This window comes from Dysidea avara, chromosome 2 (genome assembly GCF_963678975.1).
Source record: "Dysidea avara chromosome 2, odDysAvar1.4, whole genome shotgun sequence".
Taxonomy (NCBI): domain Eukaryota; kingdom Metazoa; phylum Porifera; class Demospongiae; order Dictyoceratida; family Dysideidae; genus Dysidea; species Dysidea avara.
The window spans coordinates 29,620,408-29,644,640 of NC_089273.1; the positions used below are offsets into that span (position 1 = coordinate 29,620,408).

General features: G+C 37.9%; 2 protein-coding genes across 2 annotated transcripts in view; both read right to left on the bottom strand.

The window, feature by feature from the left end:
- LOC136247038 (death domain-containing ATP nucleosidase-like) overlaps nt 1–4,005 on the bottom strand; it is a 103,871-nt gene extending 99,866 nt beyond the window's left edge. The window contains exon 1 of the mRNA XM_066038637.1: nt 3,726–4,005. The gene's annotated coding sequence lies outside the window, so the exon portion shown is untranslated. The remainder of the gene's footprint in view (nt 1–3,725) is intronic.
- A 10,790-nt stretch (nt 4,006–14,795) lies between these two features.
- LOC136247987 (EKC/KEOPS complex subunit LAGE3-like) lies at nt 14,796–18,830 on the bottom strand. Its single transcript, XM_066039805.1, has 5 exons — nt 18,783–18,830; nt 18,238–18,328; nt 18,095–18,146; nt 17,420–17,548; nt 14,796–15,073 (listed from the first exon to the last, which is right to left on the bottom strand). Exons 1-5 carry the CDS (start codon nt 18,828–18,830, stop codon nt 14,899–14,901), a joined length of 495 nt encoding a protein of 164 aa, XP_065895877.1. The 3' UTR covers nt 14,796–14,898.
- Nucleotides 18,831–24,233: the final 5,403 nt, after the last annotated feature.

Here is a 24,233-nt window from a genome sequence, read left to right on the forward strand (position 1 = left end):
GAAACAAGAAAGAATCGAGAAGAAAAAACAAAGAGAATAACTGGCCAAGAAGAAAGCTGAAGAGAAAGCAAGGAAAATATCAAAACAAAAGAAACAATCAAAGCGTAAAAGATCAGTCACTTTGGAAATATCGGAATCAAGTCCTCCTTCACGGAATTTGACTACAGAAGAAGAAATATTAACTTCTAATGTCACTGCAGAGAATACAGTAACACATACTGCTGAACATGATGCTTTACAAGCAGCAGCCATATCAGAACCACAAGATTAGGACTATGAATGTTGTGAGTGCTTTGGAACATTTGAGGACGATATAGCATAGATAATCAAGTAGAGTGGGCTATGTGTGCGTGTGAAAATGGCTGCATGAAGACTGTGTCAGTGAAACTGTTGTGGATGCAAATGGAAGACTTAGAATGTGTTCTAGCTGTGTTGTGTAACCTTTATTACTTGATTGTACGTGTGTTAATAATATTGTGGTTTTAATGAATTCATGTTTTTGATTTTTTTTTAAAATCCGTGCATTCTGTTAGGTTGTTTTAATACTGGAAAAATGTAGCTAGGTGCTTAGACAGTGTGTCTGTGTAATAAATAAGTGTGGCTGCCAAAATTTTATGAAGCATCTATGGAACAAAGAATAGTGGAGGTGCCGATAATTGTACTATGGAAAATATACAGGATGATGATAAACAGTATGTGGTGATGATAAATGGCAGATCGCATAGGGTTGTGTTATCGCTTATATCTTAGATATAGAAAAGATTTAATGCCTGAAATTTGGTTGTCAAGCTGATGAATATATGATTCACAGATGGCGTAGCTACCATTGATGCAACCGAGGCAGCTGCCTCGGTAAAATGTTCAACAATTCAGGCTGAGCAGCTTGAGTTTTCAGTCAGTGGCACCCCTAATTTTCTACTCAAACTTTTATTACTACTAATACAGCATTAATACTGTACCACACATAACAGAATCTATATGGCTGTAGTACTAAGCAGGGCCGGAGCCCACAGTTACAAAGTTTGGTATTGCCATTGGCTGAACCACTTTTCAGCTACTTGAATTTGTATCAAAAAGATCGAGTCACCGTAATATACTCTAATAGAACATTCAGTACAGACTATAGTAACTGTTCTCATTACACTGCTTGGTCTAAATCATATACATTTATGTTAATTCTCTTTAAATTACTTTTCAAAAGTCAATGAGTCAACTGCATGGCATTGCATTGAGCTACTGAATTGATCACATCATGGATTAGCAGTTACTATCATAAAATAGCTTCCATATGCTATTTCAAAGCATATATTTTCAAAATTTTCCTTGAGGGAGCATGCCCTCATGCTCCTAACTTGACATGCAGCTTAATATCACATGAAAGAGATGATCTCTGCCATGACTTAAATATCACATCATATCAATAAAAAGTATAGTGTGCATGACTATGACCTCCGTTGCAGTCCACGGATGGCCTGACTTTTAAAAATATCTCTGGCTTTTTGTGCTGAGTGCTAGAGTCAAGTATCAATTAACGGACAATATGGTGTTCGGACAGCTGCCACTCACATCCTAGAAATCCTGCAGCTTAGGTTACTGTACCAAAAGGTACGCTACACTAAGCAGTAATAATCCTCCAATAATCAGGTATGCATTAGGGCTGAGCGATGCTATTGTTTTAGCGATATATCGCGATATTTTGAAAGTATCGATATCGCGATATTTTGTTATTAACTATCATGATACCATGCCTGTACATTACTGTCATTAAAAATCCATTTGTTATGCAGTACTAGGCTAAGAATCCTTGTAAATGATAAAGTCCACCCATCTGGTTTCCCCTGCAGAGAGGTGTGAACACCATAACAACCTCAAAGCATGTGTTACAATAACTGTTACTGTAAACAAGGATGATAGTGGCTAGTTTGCTATCACCTATAAGGACTTCCTGCAGGAATGTTGAGCAATACACTATGTGGCACCAGCTATGATACTAAAATGGCAGTATCGCTCAGCCCTAGTATGCATGATTAATAGCTGAGAGCTGTAAGCAACAGTATGCTCGGTCTGATAAATTCTACGTTCGGACAAAACTATCAGTTTTCAGACTTTGATTTTTACTACCAGTAAACAATGTCCAATTTATTTCAAATTTGTATACAATATACCTGTATTCATTAGCTATTAATGACCAAAAATTGGTTTCGTTGTCTTTAGTATAGAGGGAGTAGCAGCCTTACAATTTTTAGCGGTAAATTCGGACGCATTTTATTTTTAATGTAGCCATGCCCACCAGCAAAGTTAATGCTTTTGCAGCAATTGCACCAGTGCTAAAGCACAAAAGCAGGTAAATAAATATCTTTCAAGAGTAGAAGTGTACTTATAAAGTTTATATTCAGGATATTTCCGTTAGCGCGCTGCATTTTGGCTCCTAAATGAAGGAGATGCACGCAAAGTAGAAAATTAAAGTTAAGAGAAATTACCTCCTGACCACCCATATAATATGTTACTCTTGGTGCCCTATTACAAATACCGTCATGGAAATTGAAAGGCGTTTCTTTCTCTACCTTACATGGGTATCCAAAAATGCACGTAAATGCCGCTTTATGCACCCATATAAGGCAGAGAAAGAAACGCCTTTAAATTTCCAGGATGGTATTTGTGATTGGGCACCAAGACTAACATTTGTAGATAATAAGGAGGTAATTTCTCATAACTTCATTTTTCTACTTTGTGTGCATCTCCTTCATTTAGGAGCCAAAATGCGGCGTGCCAACAGAAATATCCTGAATATAAACTTCGTAAGTACACTTCTACTCTTGAAAGATATTTATTTACCTGCTTTTATGCTTTAGCACTAGTGCAATTGTTGCAAAACATTAACTTTACTGGTGGGCATGGCTAAATTAAAAATAAAATGCGTCCAAATTTACCACTGAAAATTGTAAGGCTGCATGCTACTCCCTCTATACTAAAGATAACGAAACCATTTTTAGGCTATCAATAGCTAATGACTACAGGTATATTGTATACAAATATGAAATAAATTGGACATTGTTTATTGGTAGTAAAAATCAAAGTCCGAAAACCGATAGTTTTGTCCGAATGTAGAATTTATCAGACCAAGCATACTATTGCCTACAACTCTCAAGCAATTAATGATGCATTGCTGATTATTGGAGGATAATTACTGCTTAGTGTAGCCTACCTTTTGGTACAATAACTTAAGCTGCAGGATTTCTATGAAGTGAGTGGCAGCTGTCCGAACATAGTATTGTCCGTTAATCGATAGTTGACTCTGGTCTAATAATTGAAGCATGGTATACTGTAGCATTAACTAAGCTGGAGCATTACTTATGACATGTAGAAAAACGCTGAGTCTTCTGAAACAGTTTCTTCCATCCAACTAGTCAACCTGCAAATGCCAAACTTGAAACTGAGTGTTTGTGAATCAGTTGAGTCAGACTCTCTCGGCAATTAGCTAGGTCAATGTATAAACTTTGCCGCGGCCTCGGTAAAAAAATTTCCTGTCTACGCCACTGTGGAAGCGGCAAGCGTGCAGCGTTTTTTCTTACAGCGTTACACAGCCATGGAAAAGTCGTTGTCGATAATTGGCAGTTTATACGGCTGCGCGAGTCCGAAAAGTGTTGTTGGCCCGGCGAACTGGCATAGGTGGCTTGACTATATAACATCTCAGTATGATCTAGCTAAAGTTTCACACAACTCACCAATCAGTCCGGCTGAGGAATTATCGAAGTGATTTCTTGTCAACTCTTAGTAAGTCAGCTTCCTAGCTTCTACTGGCAGTCACGTTGGCTATCCGGGGGCACGAAGTGGGGTCCTGGATATAGTTATCTCAGTTCTCGACTACTCCCGAGACTACTTTACTCAGTGTGTAATAGGATACAAATACTACTCAGTTTCTTGGTTACTAATAATGTTCAATCAAACGCCTACGCTCTGCCGGTTCGCTGAAATATTCTGCACCAGCTCATAATGGACTGAAATGGGCCGCCCGCCCGCCTGCTGAGTCCAGGACGGGAAACAGAGAATTTATTAGTGGAGTGGCCTAAAGTAGACAGAGATTCTTTAAATTGTTCAAGGGTCAAACCAGTAATGTTGCTAAATAGGGAGATTGTTCCATTGGGGGATAGTTTATGGGGAAAAGGAATAACGCGATATACGTCAGCAGATACTAAGAGGGTGTTGAGATTGAATACTAGAGTATGACTGGTAGTCTGGCGTGGCCAGACCCACTCTTCGCGCGGCGCTTATCGATTGATAATTATAAGCGCCTAGCTGCGAGAGGGTCTGGTATAGTTCGAATAGCAAAGTTGTTCTGACACCCTGAGCTTTTTCAGGGGTGATAATGAAACACCTGGTTAAGTTTCATTACGCCACGTCACATTGCGGACTTGTCAACAGAGAAAGGAATTTGTTAACAACCCACAAAATGACGTGGCGCGATGAAAGTTAATCAAGTATTTCATTATCACCCTGAAAAAGCTCAGGGTGTCAGAACTCAGAACAACTTTGCTATTCGAACCAGAGTATTCAAACTATACCAGATCCTCTCGCAGCTAGGCGCTTATAATTATCAATCGATAAGCGCCGCGCTAAGAGTGGGTCTGGCTACGCGAGACTATAATATGACTGGCAGGGTAGGTAATTTAACAGGACTTAGAGGTGACTTCTAACTATTTTATAAAGTAAAAGAAGGTGATATTGTTTTCTTCGATCTTGAAGGGAAGGCCACTTCAAGTTCATTACTGAACATCTTTGATAGCTATACTGTCTTGATTGTTTCTTCTCCAAGGATTATTTAACACAAATCTTGCAGCACGGTGTTGAATCATTTCCAGTTGGTGGATAACATTCTGATGGTGGGGGTCCCAGATGGTTGAACAGTATATATACTTAGTAGGTAAATCAGTTGTTTGTAGCTATGTTCCTTAAGTGTTCTTGAGCAGCCTCGTAGATTACATTGCAGAAACCCTAGTAGCTGGTTGGTTTTGTGACACAGTTAATTGATGTGGGGATGCCATGATAGTTTGTCAGTATCCCAAGGTATCTATGTTCTGTAACAAGACTTAGTGGGTTGCCATTCATCAGTTGCGTAGACAAAAAATGCTTTTGTGAAGAGCTGTACTGATTTGCATTATAGTACATTTTGAAACATTGAATATCATCTTCCATCTGTTTGCCACTGTGTTAAGGTATTCAAGTCTTGTAAGATTACATGATCTTCATGAGAATGAATAGTTCTATAGATAAAACAGTCATCAGCAAACAGTCTAATTTGGCTTTGAATATCTGCAACAATGTCATTAATATAAACTAAAAAACAGAGCCTTGGGGTAAACCTGACATTACATTACAATGCAGGACAGTGAGCCATTCACTATTACTCGTTGTGTTCGGTCAGATTAAAATGTTCTTAGCCAGTTTAATATTTTCCCTTGGATCCCACAATGGTTCAATTTGTGTAATAGTCTGGGGTGTGATACTTTGTCAAAAGCTTTTGAAAAATCTAGAATGCCTACATCCACTTGGAGTTTCTTATCTACTGCTTCAGCAAAGTCATCAACAGTGTTAAAGTGATTAGACTATAGAATGAGCTAATGGGTTAGTTAGGCTAGTTGTAGCAATTTACAATGTTACGCACGTTTTAACACTAAAGAGACTGAGGTTGGTGTGAATTGTTAGCCCCGTCCTAGCTATAGCTAGCTATTATGTAAAATGTTAGCACTAGTGATAATAATGTACTTCAACAGCAAGTTAGTAACTGACAAGCTGTTGCTGAACAACTGGTAGTGTAATGTTTTCAGCTATCCTTTCTACTCTGGAGAGTCTTGTAAGGCGATCTATGACGGCTGTAACCTGCAACAAGTCAGGATATTATACTTTTGGCTTACCAATTAACTCGTCAAGTAGTCTACTGCCAGTATAATTATTGTGATATGGAGCAACAAGTAGTATGTGGTAATATTGGTGGATGGACTAGAATTTCTAGTGTTAACATTACCAGAGGAGACGATCATTAGTATCCAACTGGATCAGCATGGAACAAGAGCACGTATGCATGATGGCATCAGTTTCTATAGATCACCAAGTGATGATGCTGGGTGTTATCCTGTATTATTCTCCTCTAAAGGAATAAGTTACCAAAAGTGTGTGGAATGGCTAGAGGTTAGCTACATGAAAGTTCAAATTGATCGCTGTAAAAAATAAATAAAAAATTAGTAGTGAATTTCACTACTAATTTCTGCCACAATACCCACTATTTTTGTGTAGTGATGTTCACTACTCTTTTGTAGTGACCTTCACAACAGTCACTACAAAATTAGTTGTGAGTATTGCGGCAGACATTAGTAGTGACCTTTACTAGTTTGTTTTTACTGTGATGCATTTAACACTAGAACAAGTCGGATGGATTATCCATAACTTATGACAATCCTCGTCTACACAATTATATGGTCATACGTCGCTGGATATACAGTAATGTAAAAATCCAACAAACTTTTATCATTCTAATTGTCCATGTACTTCCATTCCAATCCTGGCATGCTTCAACTATTATTGTGAGGCTGGTACTGCTAATGAGGTACCCAATCTTATTATATCTAGGCGATCCTTTGTGGGTTGGTCCTAACTGTCCTACTGGTAACACTTGTGATAACCCCAACCTACCATGGTTCTATAGGGTCTGGGAGTTGGATATGGCTACCATGCATGGATGATGCGGAAGTGACAATTTGTACTAATGAAGGTATTAATAATGAAGGTGTCTTAGTTGACCGAAAGCTGCCGGGTTGCCTGTTAGCCATGGAGTAACTGTAAGTGGTACCTATGATCAAAAACTTGAGGAGACAATGATGTAGTGGTATTCTAGTTTCTCGACTACTCCACTGTGTAACAGGATTAAGGCTGAAACGAATAGTACGAATATTCATTATTTGTTCATTAAGAAATATTCGTATTTGTTAAGAAATATTCATTGTTCGTTAAATCTTTGTTAATTGGATAATGTACACATTTAACCTTGCAAACATTTTGGCAACTGAAAGCTGTCATTTAAAACTATAATTTTTCATCTTAATAATACATGTAAAAGACTTTTCTTTGTTAACATTTAAAGTTTTAGTAGTAATCAAAGTGATTTTGTCCCTTTCAAGCACTTAATTATACAGAAAATTAAAGAACAATTCATTAATTCGTTCGTTAACTTGAAGAATATTCGAATACCTGAAATTTGATATCGTTTCACCCCTAAACAGGATACAACATTTTTCATTGTCATAGTTACAACATAGACATACAATCACTAAAGTAAAATGCCTCGTCAAATGTACACAAGCCTAATTATCATTCAATTTAATGACTCAGTAGACTCACTAGGCAAAGTATGTGCTGCAAGCTGCATGATTGTGCCAAGAACCCCACAGTTTTTTTTTTCTCAATTTTTCTGACTTTTGTCTAAATTCATTAGCTATAAAGTCTTTTACAAAACCATGCATGCTGCAATGGGGATAGTGCATGTGGTTCCAAACATTTGCTGTGGTGATACACTCTGGTTGCATGATACTTAGTTTAAACATTTGCCCCTCTAGTAGTGATTACAGGGGAAATTTCAGACAATTCATGGTAATATCATTGTTGAGAAGATGGTACATTTGCTTTTGGTTACTCTACTTTAGTTCTTCGGCATTGTTTTTCTCTCTCAATCAGCCATCATGCTCTTTGACATTCAACATTATTGTATAATGCCTAGCTGTCAGTACTAATCATAGCCAGGCAATTCCACACATGCATGCAGTTGTTGACATATCATAATTTACTTATCTGGGAAGAATGGCTGTACTGTAGTAAATTGCCTGGAGGTTGATATAAATCAAAAAAAAAAAAAAATCTATATCAATGAAAATATTTTATAGGAGGTATATAGGGACATACAGTACATACTCTAGAATATCTCCTGCATTGTTCCATAAGAGTGGAAGGGGATTATATATATTTTGGCTCAACCAGCTATCATCCAGATCAAATCACCATTATGTATATGAGGGAACATGTGGTGAAAGCATGAAGTTGAACACTGTACTAAAAATAAATGTGAGACTATGAGTACTTTGATGTACATATACTACCATCATAATCTCAAGGTCACATGATCCATTCAAATATTGTTGATAGTCTATACATTTATCATATTATGCTAATACAGTAGTTGTGACACACATACATTCATTAGTTGATGTTATTGTTATCTGTCCAATAGCATCAGTGGCCACTAGAAAGTGACCAAGGAATGATCGGACTGTAACTCTCAATACTAGCTTTTGAAGTTCCTGCATGTGAAAATAACTGGTTGTTAAATTCTATCAAGTGTATTACTGTGCATATGTACTACATACGGTAGGCAATTTATTTTAACAAGGTAAATGGTAGGCTGTGAGAAAACTAACAAAACTGAAATTGACCTTTTATTTAATGTTTTGGTTCAACCAAACAATGCTTGAACTTTTCATATATCACTCAATAAATGATTTAATGAATGCACAAATGTATGTGATTAATGTGTGGTGGTATAGAATATATTTCGTATAGCACACATGATTATTGCACCTTTAAGCATGATACAACAAATTACTGTGATACATAAATCAGCATGAAACTATGGCAATAAAGTAATGACTTATATATACTGATTATAATCATAATCATAATATCACAATATGAAAACAGTTATACCACAATCACAATAATTATACATGTAAACATTTTATGTAAGCAATAATGTTCTAAGAGCCTGGCCTGTGAGACTAAGTTGGGACGTGCCAGCTGAATCTCTGTGAGTTTATATTAGATTACTAGAATGTGTGTACAACAGTGTTACAGTCTATAGTACTCTGTAGCATTCTAGTCAATCCTCCGCACATGTGCTTATAAACGGATAAGCACTATATGCAAAATGAAGACTACTGTACAGAGCAATATTAGGCGTGAAAATTACAGTAACTATTATATAAATGTAAAAGAGTATTTTGAAAATGTCTGTGTCCATCCATCCATGCAACTACCAGTAGCTACAGTACATGCATACCTTTGTACTCCTTTACGTCCCATTTCTTTTCTTAAGGTGCCAAATCGCAGTAGTGTGTGATTAGCTGGCCTATCAAGAGCAAAACAGAAACCATCTTGTACTATTCCTACTTCATTCAAAACTGATGTGTGGATTCATTGCAGAGGTGCTTCTCATAGTGTTCATTTTACAGCACACAACAGAAAAACAAGGAAAAATGGTACCGATAAACTTAATTATTAGATAAAGTTATTCTATACTGGCTGCTGGAATACTGGCAAAAAGTTGTATAGGTGTACAGTACCGCTCAAATGTAATGTCATCTCACGAGAGTACGAGTAATTAAAAAACTCACTAATTAAAGGGTATGGCACCCATTTTGCTTGCGAGCATTCATCCCATTTTGTTTTGGTAGTGTCTAACCACTGGACTGGACTACTGTACATTTTTTTTTTTTTTTTTTGGTTTAACACATTTTTAAGGGTGTGGTTACTGCACATTTGGGTGACTAGTGACAACATTTCAGCACTGAGTGGTGAATAGCTGTGATAAGCCAAATGGGTTCAATTAAATGTATTCTATTTACTGCTTGACAGTATCTACGTACTCTTCTGTCAGTGCCAAAAATAAACATTTGGTATTGAGTGGCCGTATGTCCTAGCAAGACCAATTTGCTCCAGTTTTGATTGGTCATCCTGCATCATTGTGAATACCCTTTACAGTGTGTATGAAAGTTACAGTACCTGATGAGTTTCAGTGACAGTCAGGATACTAGTGGACACCAGGAGCAATCCTTCATTTGCACTGCTGTGAAATCACCAACACATGTAACACCTAGAAACATTTCTGACTTCACAACATACATTTTAGGAGCCCATTTTCATATGGGCTCCTACTACACTTTATTAATCAAAAATGTGTGCATTTATATTGTGTATACTATAGTGTATAAAATAGTTAGCTCACTCATGAGTTATGACTCTATATAGGGTGTACTACGTTAAACGTCATAGCTTTGATAGTAGCCACACCTGGCTGAGGTATATTGTATTACTACCATAGTGACGTGGCTATAGCAAGAATCACTACCTTCCTTTTTATTATCATCCATGTCGCCAGGTATCACATCCGCTTCCAGTTCAGCGGTTGGCTTGTCCATGAATCCTTGTCTGATAATTTCTACCGTTTCCTTCAAGATTACTATTTGAATCACAAGGAGGTAGCATCCAGTACTACGCGCCCTCCAAAACTAGATACGTGACAAGTCACTTATAAACCACTTTGCTTGGCAGAAATCTTCCATAAACTCTTTTCGCCCTATGGCTTTCCCAAAAAACATTTCTCTCACTCTTAGGGTCACATGATAATAGTGATACAACTTATTATAAAATACGTATATGTGACTGGGCCTGTGATAATAGAGCATGTGGGCACGTGATTTTTGCCTACTTTTTCACACTTTCATCCCTCATAACTTTTTGTACCATTGTGCTATGGCATTGCAATTTTCAGCTCTTAGTAAGCATTTACTTGGCATCATGATGCAAGTTACAGAATGCAGGAATACTATTCCAGTACTGAGTAGAGTGATAGGATGTAGTTTGTGCCCATACGCCCTGTTTTCACAGGCCCGGTCACATATAGCGAATTGGTGACTAGTCACTGGAGTCCATGATATGTAACTATGTGTAATGGGGGCACATTAAATTTAGCTACTTTTAACACTTGTACATTTTGTATGCCATTGTGCTATGATCATGCAATTTTCTACTCTATTAATAGCTAAATGGCATTGTAATACAATCTATAGAACTTTGCGTGGGTGAGATCAAAGGAAACAGTGTACATAAAGTACACTTTAGGGTAAACAGTGCTTTATTGCCAAAGAGTGCGATTAAAGCACGTATTGCGGTGCAATACAGCATTCTTTGTGGGCAATAAAGCACAGCTGCCCACGTGCCCTAGTGCAGGATAATAGCCTGCAGTGCCATGCTAGTATGACTAATCAAACAAGCCGGTGAAGCCTGCAGCGTGCTGAGTGGTCAATCACCCCATAGCGCTACTACTGGATTGCTTTTATACACATATCTAAATGCTTCAATGATGGGTGGGAGAAAGTAACGTTGCTGTTATGTTTGTTAATGTAAACAGACAAGTCCTGGAGATATTACAAAAGTACTTCACCATGCGTCACAATAGAATCGATTGTGGGTTGTGAACAAAACCTGCCAAAATATGCGATGAACATCAACCACACCAAACTATGGTGAGCTGTGTGTGAGTTACTTTGTTAAACTAGTTTGTGTGTATTCAGGCTGCTGTGAAATGTGTGCTAATTACATGTCCTAGTGTATGGTAAAGCTACACTAAAAAGTTCCATAAATCATTTAAGGCATTTCCTTGCTCGTGCTATATGAAAAATAAAGTAGTCGGTGTTTGGCCTTGATGCTAATAAAGCACTCGGCTTCGCCTCGTGCTTTATTAGCATCTTCGCCTCGTGCTTTATTAGCATCTTGGCCGTGCGCCCCGTGCCTTATTTTTCATATATACGTAACACTTGCGGCAATACTTTAACATACTGTAATTATACTAACAGAATGCAGACATTTCATTCTAGTAATGAAATACAACCAGTTACGCGATAGCATCTAGTTTGTGTGTTCAGACACATCATACAGGGTATATGTTATTAAAAAGTTGTATCTCGATAATCATGTGTGCCTAACAGTGAGAGAAACATTTTTGGACATAACCAACATGTCGGCATATCTGCTATACAGTAGAGTAGATACTGTCACGCAGTGATTAGAATGCATTTAATTGAACCCATTTGGCTTATCACAGTTACTTTTTAGGATTGAAGTATCGTATTCATAACTCAGCGGTGAAATATTGTCACAAGTCACCCAAATGTACAATAGCCCTACCCTTAAAAATGTGTAAAACCAAAAAATGTCAGTCCAGTGAAATATCAAGTTGTAGAATGCTCGATAGAGTTGCACAGCAATATAGCCAACTTATGGAATAATAAATGATAAAAAAACTGCCAATTTTTAGTTACTATGGAGATGGAATGTCTCTATTGCTTAACTAATATATGTCTTGAGTATTTATAACGTACCAATCAATGTCATGCTCCACTTCCTGCAGTATGGGCAATGTCAGGCTTTCAGAAGGGATTCGAAGTTTATAATATTCCCGAGGGTGAGGAAGTTGAACAAGTGGTGAAAAGTGGCATGTAATAAAATTGAAGCTCCATGTCAAATCCCACACATCATAGGTGCTCTAACAATTTAGGCTATTAAGGTTGTGCCCAGTCATGGCAGTCACGTGAATAAAAAAAAAAATTTAACAAAAAAGTATATGTCATTCATGAAGAATACCAGTAAAGAAACCGACCTAACCCTACCTCTAAAGTCCCCTAAGGTCGAATGCTCGGGTCATACTACTAGGCGTATGCCCAAACGTCAAATGCTCAGGGCATGCTGGCTAGCTCGCCTCAAACTCTTACCTTCATACAACTATAGTGTGAATTCTGGGTAACTACGCCGTGACTTTAACAGCAAAATGTCCCGTGACTCTAAATACAGCGAGAATTCCCCCAAATTGGAGAATTTGACTTTCTACCAGGTCAAATCCGCACCCTCCCCGTACTGGTGGCGGGGCCTGGTGGGGCTTAAAATTAATACAAGGGGTAGTCACTTCAATACTGTCTGTTGAAACACTTATGACCGGGATCAAGATTCAACCAAATGATCAAGGTAATTTTGCACAGTGAATCAAGCAATCAAGACATCCGCAAAAGTGACGATCAAGCACCTTCGAAAGCTAACTTGCAGTGACACGAGGATTTACTAGGCTTTTACGGTAGACGATCAAGAATCAAGGCCATTTTATAGGTGAAATCAAGCGATCAAGGCAAAATTTCGACGATCAAAATTCTTGATCCCGGTCGCAAGTGTATCAACTGGCGGTATGGAAGTGACTACCCCTTGTAATAGGTACATAAATATTAAGTATGTGAGATATCCATCATAGATAATAGCATAATCTATGCATCAATGCATACTAGCCAGAGCCACACTATACACTGTCACGACTGTCTATGAACTCACTTTTAGTTCGGTATATTCTTCCTGGCTGGGATTGCACAAGCAAATCGATCTTGACTCATCGCCCTAGCGTCATTCAAAACGATACTGTAGCCTGTAGAGATAGCTTCCCGAGCACACCAGCAGGGCTGACTGCTCTGACAGTACAAATAATAAATAAATAGAAATGAGGATTGCGCTCCCAATTTTAAAGACGGGGGGGGGGGCTTATTTGGAGAAGGAGTCACGAGACTCAGTGAGAGCCTTTCTTCATGGCAAAAGTGCTAGACGTGTATTACGAAGGTTCGTGTCAGCGACTAAAATTCTATCCGGCAACACCAAAGGATGAAGTCTTAGAACTGGTTCTCAAAATGTTCAACATGTTTCCAACAGACAAAGCAAAGTTGGAAGAGATCAAACATCAGTCGATATTTCTAGATGAAGACGGCGACCCCGTGGTGTTTGTTCCTGACGTGTTGCCCTCCGGGACGAAATTGACACTGCGACTGCAGCCTGTGTGGCAGGGAACTTTCACAGCTTCAGAATTGGTACAGCCACCATCAAAAATTACCTGGCACTGGGATCCTGATGTGAACGCTAAGTATTGTAAATTTAAACTTACGGAGAATAACACTTGTGCTGCAACCTCTAGTATGAGTGAAGTGTCAATGCCAGTATTGTGTGGCAGTGTTTCATTTACCTCTGGAAGACACAAGTGGCGATGTTGTTTAAGTCGTGATATAACATACTGTGGATTTGGCCTAATCTCTTCTGAAGAAAAACAACTGATATCAGTGAAACAATTTGGTGATGACTTTACTGCTTACCCTTTGTTTGACAAGTTTTTTAGAAAGTCTGGATTGGAGTGTATTTTTGACTTGGACATGGACACTAGGATCTGCACTGTGAGGACAAGAGGACGGGATGCATCAGAGATGAAAGTTGTAGATCTTCCCAATGAAGTGTGGCCAGCTGTGACAATGAAAAATCCACATTGTTGTGAAGCTAGGATTTTCTTTGATGTGTAGACGTACAAATCAATTCTTTTGATTGACAATGTTGTGCAATCTACGTATAGTATGAATGTAAAGCCAACCTCAATTACACCAAACTAATTGACTAAGTTTGCAACTTCATCATTCCCATCACATACATCCATTGTCTTGTCTGATCAGTTTAATGTTTTACTCTATTGATATGTTTTGTTAAATTATTTAATATTGTCTTATTCTCATTCCCCGATCACAGTTAACCTAATTATACCTGCTGACTGCTATTATGTGACCAGATGCTTTCTGTATAGCTGCTTATCATTTGGAGACTAAATTGACCTGTGTGGAACAAGGGTGGTGGAGCAATCCAAGGAATAAGGGACCAACTTTGACCGAAGTTTGGAATTTGAAGAATATAAGATGTTATTCTTGGGGGCATAAATTTCTATCTTACTATGTTTTTACTTTTGAGCTCATTAAGTAGCTACTAGCTAGTAACTTACAGGTTTTAAAGGAAACGTAAAGGTGACTGCTCTATTAGAGTATCTTGACCTTTTCTTGGAAGAATATATTGTCCAAAAAAATTGGAGGAGGGGGGCATGTTTCCACCGCCTATGTATGACATGGAAGGGACTAAAGTCTTCTCATAAACTTTTGGTGTACACAATGTACAATGACATGGTCACAGTTACAGGCCTATTTTTAATCATCCTCAGCAACAATCATCACAACCAATTCAGTCACAGCCCCATACTAAAGTAAAGTGTGCTAACAGTATTTTATGACATGTGTGTTCATTAACTGATAGTGTCTGTCCAAATCTATTCATAGTGTCAACAGCCAATATAAGGTGATCAAGAAAAGATCCGACTGCAACTCTCAGTAGTCTGGCTTCTGTGGCTGTGAAGTTCCTGCAGGTATTTAAAAAAAAAAGTAACGTGAAGTTTTCCCCACTAGGATTGAAACAGGGTCAGTACTGCTGACCTGGGCTTTAATACAGAGGTGTCTGTTAATTGTTAAGACTACATTTAGAGCACTCTACTATATTACAGTGGAACCTGTGTTACGGTCACCTGGATTAAGCGGTCACCTCTGCATAACGGCCATGGACACGAGGTCCCAAATATTTTCTCATACAAATGTATGTATTGTTGTCTGCATTAAGCGGTCACCTGTCTAACGCGTGTAACGGCCAACCAAGAATCCGCCTATGAATCACTGTATACATAACTTTCTCCTTCATATAGCGGTCGCTACCTTTTATGGTGGCTTGTTAAGCCAACTGCCTGGCACCATGGCACCGTTTCAATTAATGCACAATTATCACACTTCCTACCTTTCAATGAATACTATATAATCTATCAGGCTTCATTGCTTAAACGTATTCAATAGCTATAACCAACATTCATAACAAGCTCACCTTGTCCTTTCTGTACTACAAAATTACTACATTGCGGTTGGCGTGAGCCTCTTAATAATAATCACTCATTAATAACGGCCATAGCCACTAAAATGCTGCTGACCACCTTATACAGGTTTTCTCTATAACAGCCACCTGTATATAAAGGCCAGATATATCTGGTCCCAAGGTGACCATTATAGACAGGTTCCACTGTATTAAGCAAATCTAACACATAGGTAGCTAGATGATTAATCCTTAAACCTGCATAATCAACAGAAAACTGGATTTGATAAAACACAAACGAAAAAAGCACAATACTTTTTACATACATGGTTTTAAACAGGGATTTATCCAATATCTTAGAAATTTTCTTACTTGGGAAGGCCTACCCTTTCGTTTCCCTTTGTAACAGTTTAAAAAGGAACTCACCTGCTATGAAGCATTGTGTTTCCTTTCACATCCGTATCGTTAGTGTTATTTTGTTAATCATGTGATATTTGTATATCAACTGAATCGCCATCACGCGATGAGCAAGATGACATACAGAAAGATGATATGACAAACTATGGCCTAGTTATAGCCTTTTATGTATCGATATGCAAAGGAAGAAGACAAAGAGATACTGTAGTTCTTTTGTACCTTAACCCTTTATTACCGAATGGCTAATATATTGCCAAAAAATGCGTGTTACGGGTGCCCTTTATAAATGGACCCATAACTCTTTCGTCCTAAGGGCTATGAAGTTGAAATAACCACCAATTTGCTGAGTAGGCCCAGGCGTTTCTAATAAAGTTTAACGCAAAGCGATAAGAACAAGTATGGGGAACTATCAATACTTATAAACACACAAACACGCATCAAAAATAGTTGTACCTGTTTAAATTTCGATAACTTTCGCTCTGAGCATCATGGTGTGTTCTACTAAGAATAAAACTACTCCTCACGTGATAAGGATTCTAAAAATATACAGTATGATGTAACTGGGGGTTATAACAAGATGGCGGCGTCCATCTTTCGCTGCTATGGCGAAGAATAACAATGCGCCTTTCTTCACTTCAAAGCGCGTGAGTTATGTGTTTTGTTGTAAGATTTTTAGATGTTTGGGTAGAAGGGAAAGATGGCTTTCATATGGTATATAGCGTTCCGTGTTAATTAATGGGTGGGGTCCTCACGTATTGCGCAAAGATCACACAAGCCATAAAATTTCATTTCCTGAGGTTTTTCTGCGGTTTTACGAAATAACTTCGGTAGGAATGGGTTAAAAGCACAAAATCAAATTCTGGGATGAAAGGATGCGATGATGGATAGCATCATTTGGGCCAAACTTTAACGGTGAGTAACATGGTGTTTGTAGTTTTTAGACAGCTTCAACTGTTCTCTTGTACTTTAGGAGTTTGTTTAAAAGGTGTATATGTGTATAATCCAGTTTTCAGGATTATGCATTTTCAGTCACATATACTACATGAGTTGTTTACAAGGCCAACAAATTATTAAGGCAAACATTTTGGTCCAGTCATGGCCCTACTGTATCAATTGTGGAATTGCAGTTACATTTCCTATGTATAACATGACATTAAAAGATCATATAATAGCTATGGATGCATGCATGTGCCCACAGTGGTTGGCAGTGGTCGGCCACTCAAATAAAATAGCCATCACTACCACTCAGCAACTACTACAGATTCACTTCTGACATACACAAGTTAAGGCCCCACACTAAATTTCTGGACCCAGCCCTGTCTGTTGTAGTCACTAAACCTGGGCTCATCAATGAGTAGCGATGAAGAAAGACAGGCACAGAGAGAGTACTAGAGTCAGTACACATGATATGTGTAACATTTATACAGTAACTTACGCTGTTAGTTGATGATGATTAACTGACAATAACTTGGACACTACAGATCTTCTTGGTTCAGGATCTACTCTGAGTGAGTTGTAAGCAATAGTTTCCTCCGCTGTCGATGGGAATGGAATGGTGATGCCACTATAATGGAAAACAGTTTTAAAAGTTTATATTTTACTGCAAAGGTGTACGTAGCACACAAACATTACATCACCACTAGTACCACTAAAATATACAACATGTACATGTGTGCTTCATAGTCAACAATTTTGATGAGGAAAACCAAGTTACCAAGTTACTGGATGATACAACAAGACAAAAGCTACATACATATAAGAGGACTTTCCATCCAAACAATACACTCATATATGGATAATACATCGGGGTTTACTTAATTATGTACTGAACTACGTATATGTCCCCCTGCCCCCTCACGGTAAATCGGTGTGGTGTTTACAAAAATTACATCCTTGATTAAACACCCAATAGCAGTGTAGTACAAGTCCACGTGAATCAGTAATGGAATTATGTAAGGTCCTTAGCACTACTAAAATATTTTCTAAAGTAATGGATTCTTCTACAATATGTACAGTATCTCTCTATATTATAGGGATATATCCACCATGGTTGTATTTCTTTACAGGAAAATATGACCATGGTGTTTTACATCTATACAGGAAGACTAACAAATCATTAGGTGGTTTCCAGGAATCATGATCTTTCAGGTTGACCTGAAATCCTGCATGAAATCAAGTACAACACAAAAATAATTTTTATCCTATTGTTTCATACAGATGCTATCCCATGAGAACTACTGCATACTCACTTACCATGTTCACTGAAATATTCCCAATTTAAGTAAATTGGCCAAACTAAATGTAAGGGGAATTTAAAAACAATGACAAGTTCATACTCACATAACTATCTGTTGTGTTTCTGTATTGACAAGGAGTTAAATGACTTCACAATACTACAAGTGTATAGTCGGTTGGTTTATGCAACAGATGTAACAATAGGAAACTACGTAGGTGACCTCCCTTGTTCCACTACCTTATATTTCTTTGACCCTAAATAGAACTTAACTTGTGAAGCTGCACAAAACTTTTGGGTAGTGATGTGTGTTTGCACAATACAGGAATATGTACATGACGACATTAGGTGGGTACATAGCTTAACTCCTTTAGCCTAAAACTATACTGTACAAAGTCTATTTACTAGGCTAGTTTATGAATGCTGTAACCACAAAGGCTCACTTGTTATGAAGTACAGGTAATAAACAACAATCAAGTTTTCATCTTTTCACCATGTGTTCAACTTCAATTGTGGGTTTGATTACATGAGTATTATAATGGCCTGATAAAATTTAAATGGTGACTTGAATGAAACCCATCGCCAGTTGATAAACAGCTGTAGGAGCACCCATCATCGAGTTATGAATATTTTCCTGTATGTAAAGTGTTTGGGTGTTTGTTTATTGAAAAGTTGCTTGCACAGAAAGTTTTGGTCTCATGCACGAGCCCAGAGGTAAAACTCCAGGTATCATTTTATTATCATATCATTTTATTATATTTATAGGTGGTATATGCTTCCAAAGATATAGTACTTCATTAACAGCCATGGGTACTTGCCTACATACAGGCTTTAAGGGATAAAGATTTTTCCTTCTACTCGTTTGTTAACAATATTATGACTGGTTAATTGTTATTGTCTGAACGTATGCCCCAATTATCAATAGTGAAGTGGCCAATACACTTTGTTTTCAGTTATGTTCACAGCATTACAAACAAACAACACTACAAGCTGTATTGTTCCTCCCAGTCACAACCAAAACTGAATGATTGACATGGGAAGATATCATGTGGTACTACCACAAATTGACACCCTGTATTGTCAGTCAAGATAAATGGACACAAAAAGGAGAGTCCATGAAGTGTGTATTGTATGTACTGCCAAAAGGCACCTGTTGGGCTGAAGTGACATGAAATAGTGAAAAATCAAGCCCATAGCATTAGCCTTATTGAGTCAGACTTGTCTAAGGCATTACCGTACGCAAGGAAATTTTGACGTCAAAAAAATTTGACGAATTCAGGCTTGGCAGATTTGACGAATAAAATGTTGACGAAAATCAAGAAATTGTAGGCAAAACCTGTACTTTTAAGGGCACTTATAAACATTAGACGAATTTAAATTTGACGAATTAAACCGATTCGTCAAATTTTTTTGACGTCAAAATTTCCTTGTGTACGGTAGTCAGTCAGTTAGTTATTAGAAATTTCACTTTTAAAATATTTTGTAGCACCATTGGAAGTGTTCCATGTTCTACTGAAGATACTTTTTTGGGCTTGGTTACACCTAACCAATACTACCAATGCACACTGTCATGCGGTTGGTTACATTGGCCAGAAAGCCCAAAACATCATGACCCTCAAAACATCATCACTCTTAATTAAGAGTGATGACCTGATCAACACTTATCATGACATCATTTTACATAACATGTTTTGTCATTTGACACAACACATGGTAAAGTTCACTCAATTACAGTTAATGCACTATGTAGTAATGCACTCCATTAACAGAGTTGCAATCACATCCTTTTACACAACGCTTTGATTCTACAATTCTGTCATTCAATTGTTATGAATTCTTATAAATGGACAGGAAAGTGACACGTGAATTACATAACTTTCAGTGTTACAATTAGTCTCACGTGGCCAGACCCTTTCCACATAGCCACTTATCGATTGGAAATTATAAGCACTGCTACAAGGGCCTGAAATAGCTCGTGAAGATAAAACTTTTCAACATGTTATTGGTGACAATTTGTTGACTCAGTAACACCAAAAATACAAAGGTACAAAATACAACTGATGTTCCCTTGAATCTTTATTCTGTTCTGATCGACAAATCCACTTAAAACATTTTGCCTACTTTCCCTGTAACTCAAAATGAACTGAGCTTGTCCGCCTTTATTCAACTGTACATGTTGAAAATTCAGTAGCAGGTAGAAGGAAGAACCCACATGGATCAATACTCGTCATCCCCAAAGGCCTTCTTCAGCTCGTTCTTCAGTAATTAGACTACTTTTGCAATAAAGGGATTGCGTGAGCCAATTTACACTCCCCAACCACTGGGATTGTAGATAAATGCGTAATTCCAGACCCTTGTACAACCCGTAGTGTGGTGCTTATAATTCCCAATCAATAAGCGGCTGCATGGAAGGGGCTGGCCACATGAGACTATGTTACAATAGTTGTTCCCCAATATGAACATTGGAATGGTTTCATTGGAAACAGTCTGAATGGAAAAGTTTTCAGTACGACAGACTGTAAACTTTCACATGTGACAGAAACACTTACACAATTATAGGATCAAGTGACGTGTGCTACTGTACTACACTGAAACCGATACCTCTGTAATCCAGAATATGTATGCACCTCTATAATCTGACATTATTTTGTATACCAAAAAGACTTTTTCTATGATTATACACTTCAATAATCTGACATCCTTGCTAATCTGATACAATTTTCTTATCCCAATGAGCATCGACTATAGACGTTTCACTGTACACAGTTTTATGAATTACTGTACTAATAGGCCTAAGTATTGGTCCCATGAGCCATTGATCAAAGGCTTCTAATAAAATTACAGCAATGATATAATGTGTAGATCCATATTCAACTCATATACATGGTGGATGTTCCTTTTGCTAGAAAAGTGAATGCATTGCTAGAACGATATGATCACACAATACGCTGTAGCCACTTTTATGTTTTAGAGCATAGAAACTCCTGGCTGAGAGACAATTATGTATCTTATCCCCGGCCAACCCATGCCAGTCCACCTCATCTTGTTGTGCCAGGTTGGGGCTGGATCAGCAATGATGTCCATATATGGTACAATACATGATTTGCACAGCATGTGTTAATGCAGCATATTTTTGTGGGGAGCACACATCAGCATATAGCATATAAGGCCATGATTAGTGCTGAAGTTGTCAGTGACCTTTGAACTAATGTTGCACTGATTTTGTGCAGTCAATCCAGTTGGAGTTATAAGTGAAAATTATGCTCAGCCTGGAAATGTGATTCAAACAAAATATTGGCTGGCCAATCAGAATCGTGGAGTTATGTTGAATGTATCAGATACACACATCTACACACACATATACGTACATGCATGCATGCATGCATGCATGTACGTGCATGCCTACCACACAGATTCCTGCAATATATAGTTGAACATTATTATACCATATACAACACAGAAACATTTTTCAGACTTTGTTAGAGAAATGAGTTACCAAACATCCCTTATAGGGTTTCAGGTAATGTTTATGACCATATGTGGTGTGTTGTTGAACTCTGATATTTTTGCGGTTTTCCAGCTTGCATTGATGTGTGCCTTAAAGTCATGTAATCTCATAAAAGTGTCATTGTGAGGTCTGTAAACATTAATCCAAAAGCACAACATGAGTTACATGACCAGCTAAGGAGTAGTGTTTTCACATCAGGTATAACGTGGACCATATATAGAGAACTATGTACTGGCTGGTGGTAATGTCCTTACCTCACAATGAAGCTTACTTGATTTTACAGTCAGTGTGTAACGTCAATGCCAGTTGATTTTTTGTCTGGCTTTTACATTCAACAAGGTAAAAAACATGAGTATGTTGGAAAGCATAGCCACAAATGGACTAGGACATACAAAAGTGCACAGTACATGTCAATTTGTGGTTTCACTTACCAATAACTCAGACATGCAACATGTTTACAGACCCAATATTAACATGTACAAGAATTTCTACCCATGTACCCCCAACTGTTATTGTGAATACCAGATGCTTATAATAAACTTAACCAAGGTTCCCACATGTATGTAACTATTATTGAACTCTTAGAAAGTCTAGTCAGACTATATACACATCATCACACTTGGTTTTTATGGACCATTGAAGGCACTAATCAGTCTCTGCTCCTTTTGTTGAAAGTTTCCACACTAAAAGGTAGACACTTATAAACTTCAGTTTCACAGATGAATGGTTGTTCCTTTTTCTCTAATGACATGTGAAAAAGGAAATCCACTCAATACCACCATTACAACTGGGGCTATCGTATCATGTTAGAAAAGGATTTATCGATAACTTCCCAATTCAACAGATACCTTATAAGTATTATAGGTAGTTACAATGGCTTGCTAAACTGAAGGGTCACTGTTCCAAAATTAACCACTGCATTTTCACAATAAAAAAACCATGGTAACCAACTATGTATGGGTTTTACCACTTTCTTGCGATTCACGCAACTTGTAATAAATGTCATTATAGATAAGCATGATCAGGATCATGTACGTAGTATAATTATGAACAGTACACTGCACTGCTATAAATTTACAACATTCATACATTGCACAGCATATGCTTTCTGGCATCAGTATCGTACAAGTACAGTGGAGTACATATTACTTAAACTCCTTTGTGTAGGAGTTAGTATGATATTATTACATAGTGTGGGTGTACACTATTAGGGTTGCCCCCCACCCCTCCTCCCTTCATACAATGTGTGCATGAGTCTGCAGTTTTCAATAAAGAGGTGTACACATATACACACTCACCAGTCTGTCAGTGGAGCCTGTCTGTTAACTTCTCTCCCTTTGCTTCATTGCCACGTTGCTCCATTCCTGTACTCGAGGTTATTGGTTAGGGTGTGTTAATTAGAATAATAACATTACAACGTCACTATGACGTAATTGTAATCGTTACATTGACGTCTAGGTGCAACGTCCACAGTCTTCTTGTATAAAAATAGCCGCCTTGCTGATGTTCAGATCAATGTGTGGAGTGAAGGCGAGTGAGTTAATGTTCGAAGAGAGATTTGGTGCTGACGGGGGGCGAACGGGAGCGAGTCAATGAAAGTATTAAAAAACGCGGTGACAAGGCTACGGAGACGCGGTTGGTGGACACACAGGGCTTGGTTAGCGTTACTCTGTCGTGGTGGTGGATAGTGGGAATGGGCACAGCATAAAGTGAGTAGCTATTGAGTGTGTATATAGCGTGTTAGTGTACAGTAGTTTGTAGCAACAAGAGAATATCATACTGTTTTGTGCCACCAGTAGTGTAATAGTTAACGGTAGTTTAGCCACTTTTTTTAGAAGGAATGACAGAAATGTGGTTTACTATTTATATTTATGTGGTAGATGGTATAGTGTGTTCTTGCTAAGCATATAAATGCAGACTCATACACCCGGCATATATAAGAGATGTTATCATGAAGCAGTATTGACTCTTACAGGGTATTCAATTGTATGGGTTGTATGGTATACTTACAAGAGGGTGAGTTAGCCATGGTCAGGTAAGGCCATGTTGTGTAGCCATTGTAGTGATCGTTTAATGCTACTATGATATGATTGATATCACTAAAACTGTTTCACCTTATAAGTAAACCTTACTACACAAGTATATACATTGTTCCTTAGGATTCAATGTATATATCTGTGTGTAGGTTAGTTAGTGTATTATATTCTAAGTTAGTCGTCAGCCTGGAGTTCTTGTATTGTTTGAGTCTGCTATTTGATTGGATTATAATATAGTTGTATAATTGAGTACCCAGGTGTGCCTTATGTTTACCTTTCAGTGTCTACATCCCTGTTGTGTTTTTGTATGTTTTGGATAGAAAGTGATATCTGTTTCCCAACAATACACCTTGGAAGTGCAGGAAGTGCTGCAATGCAAATGTGGAAATTGTAAGAAGCGCTGTAGTGCCAATTTCAGGATATGCCTTTATCCCCAACTTAAGGAAATACGATGACATCTTTTTAATTCCTG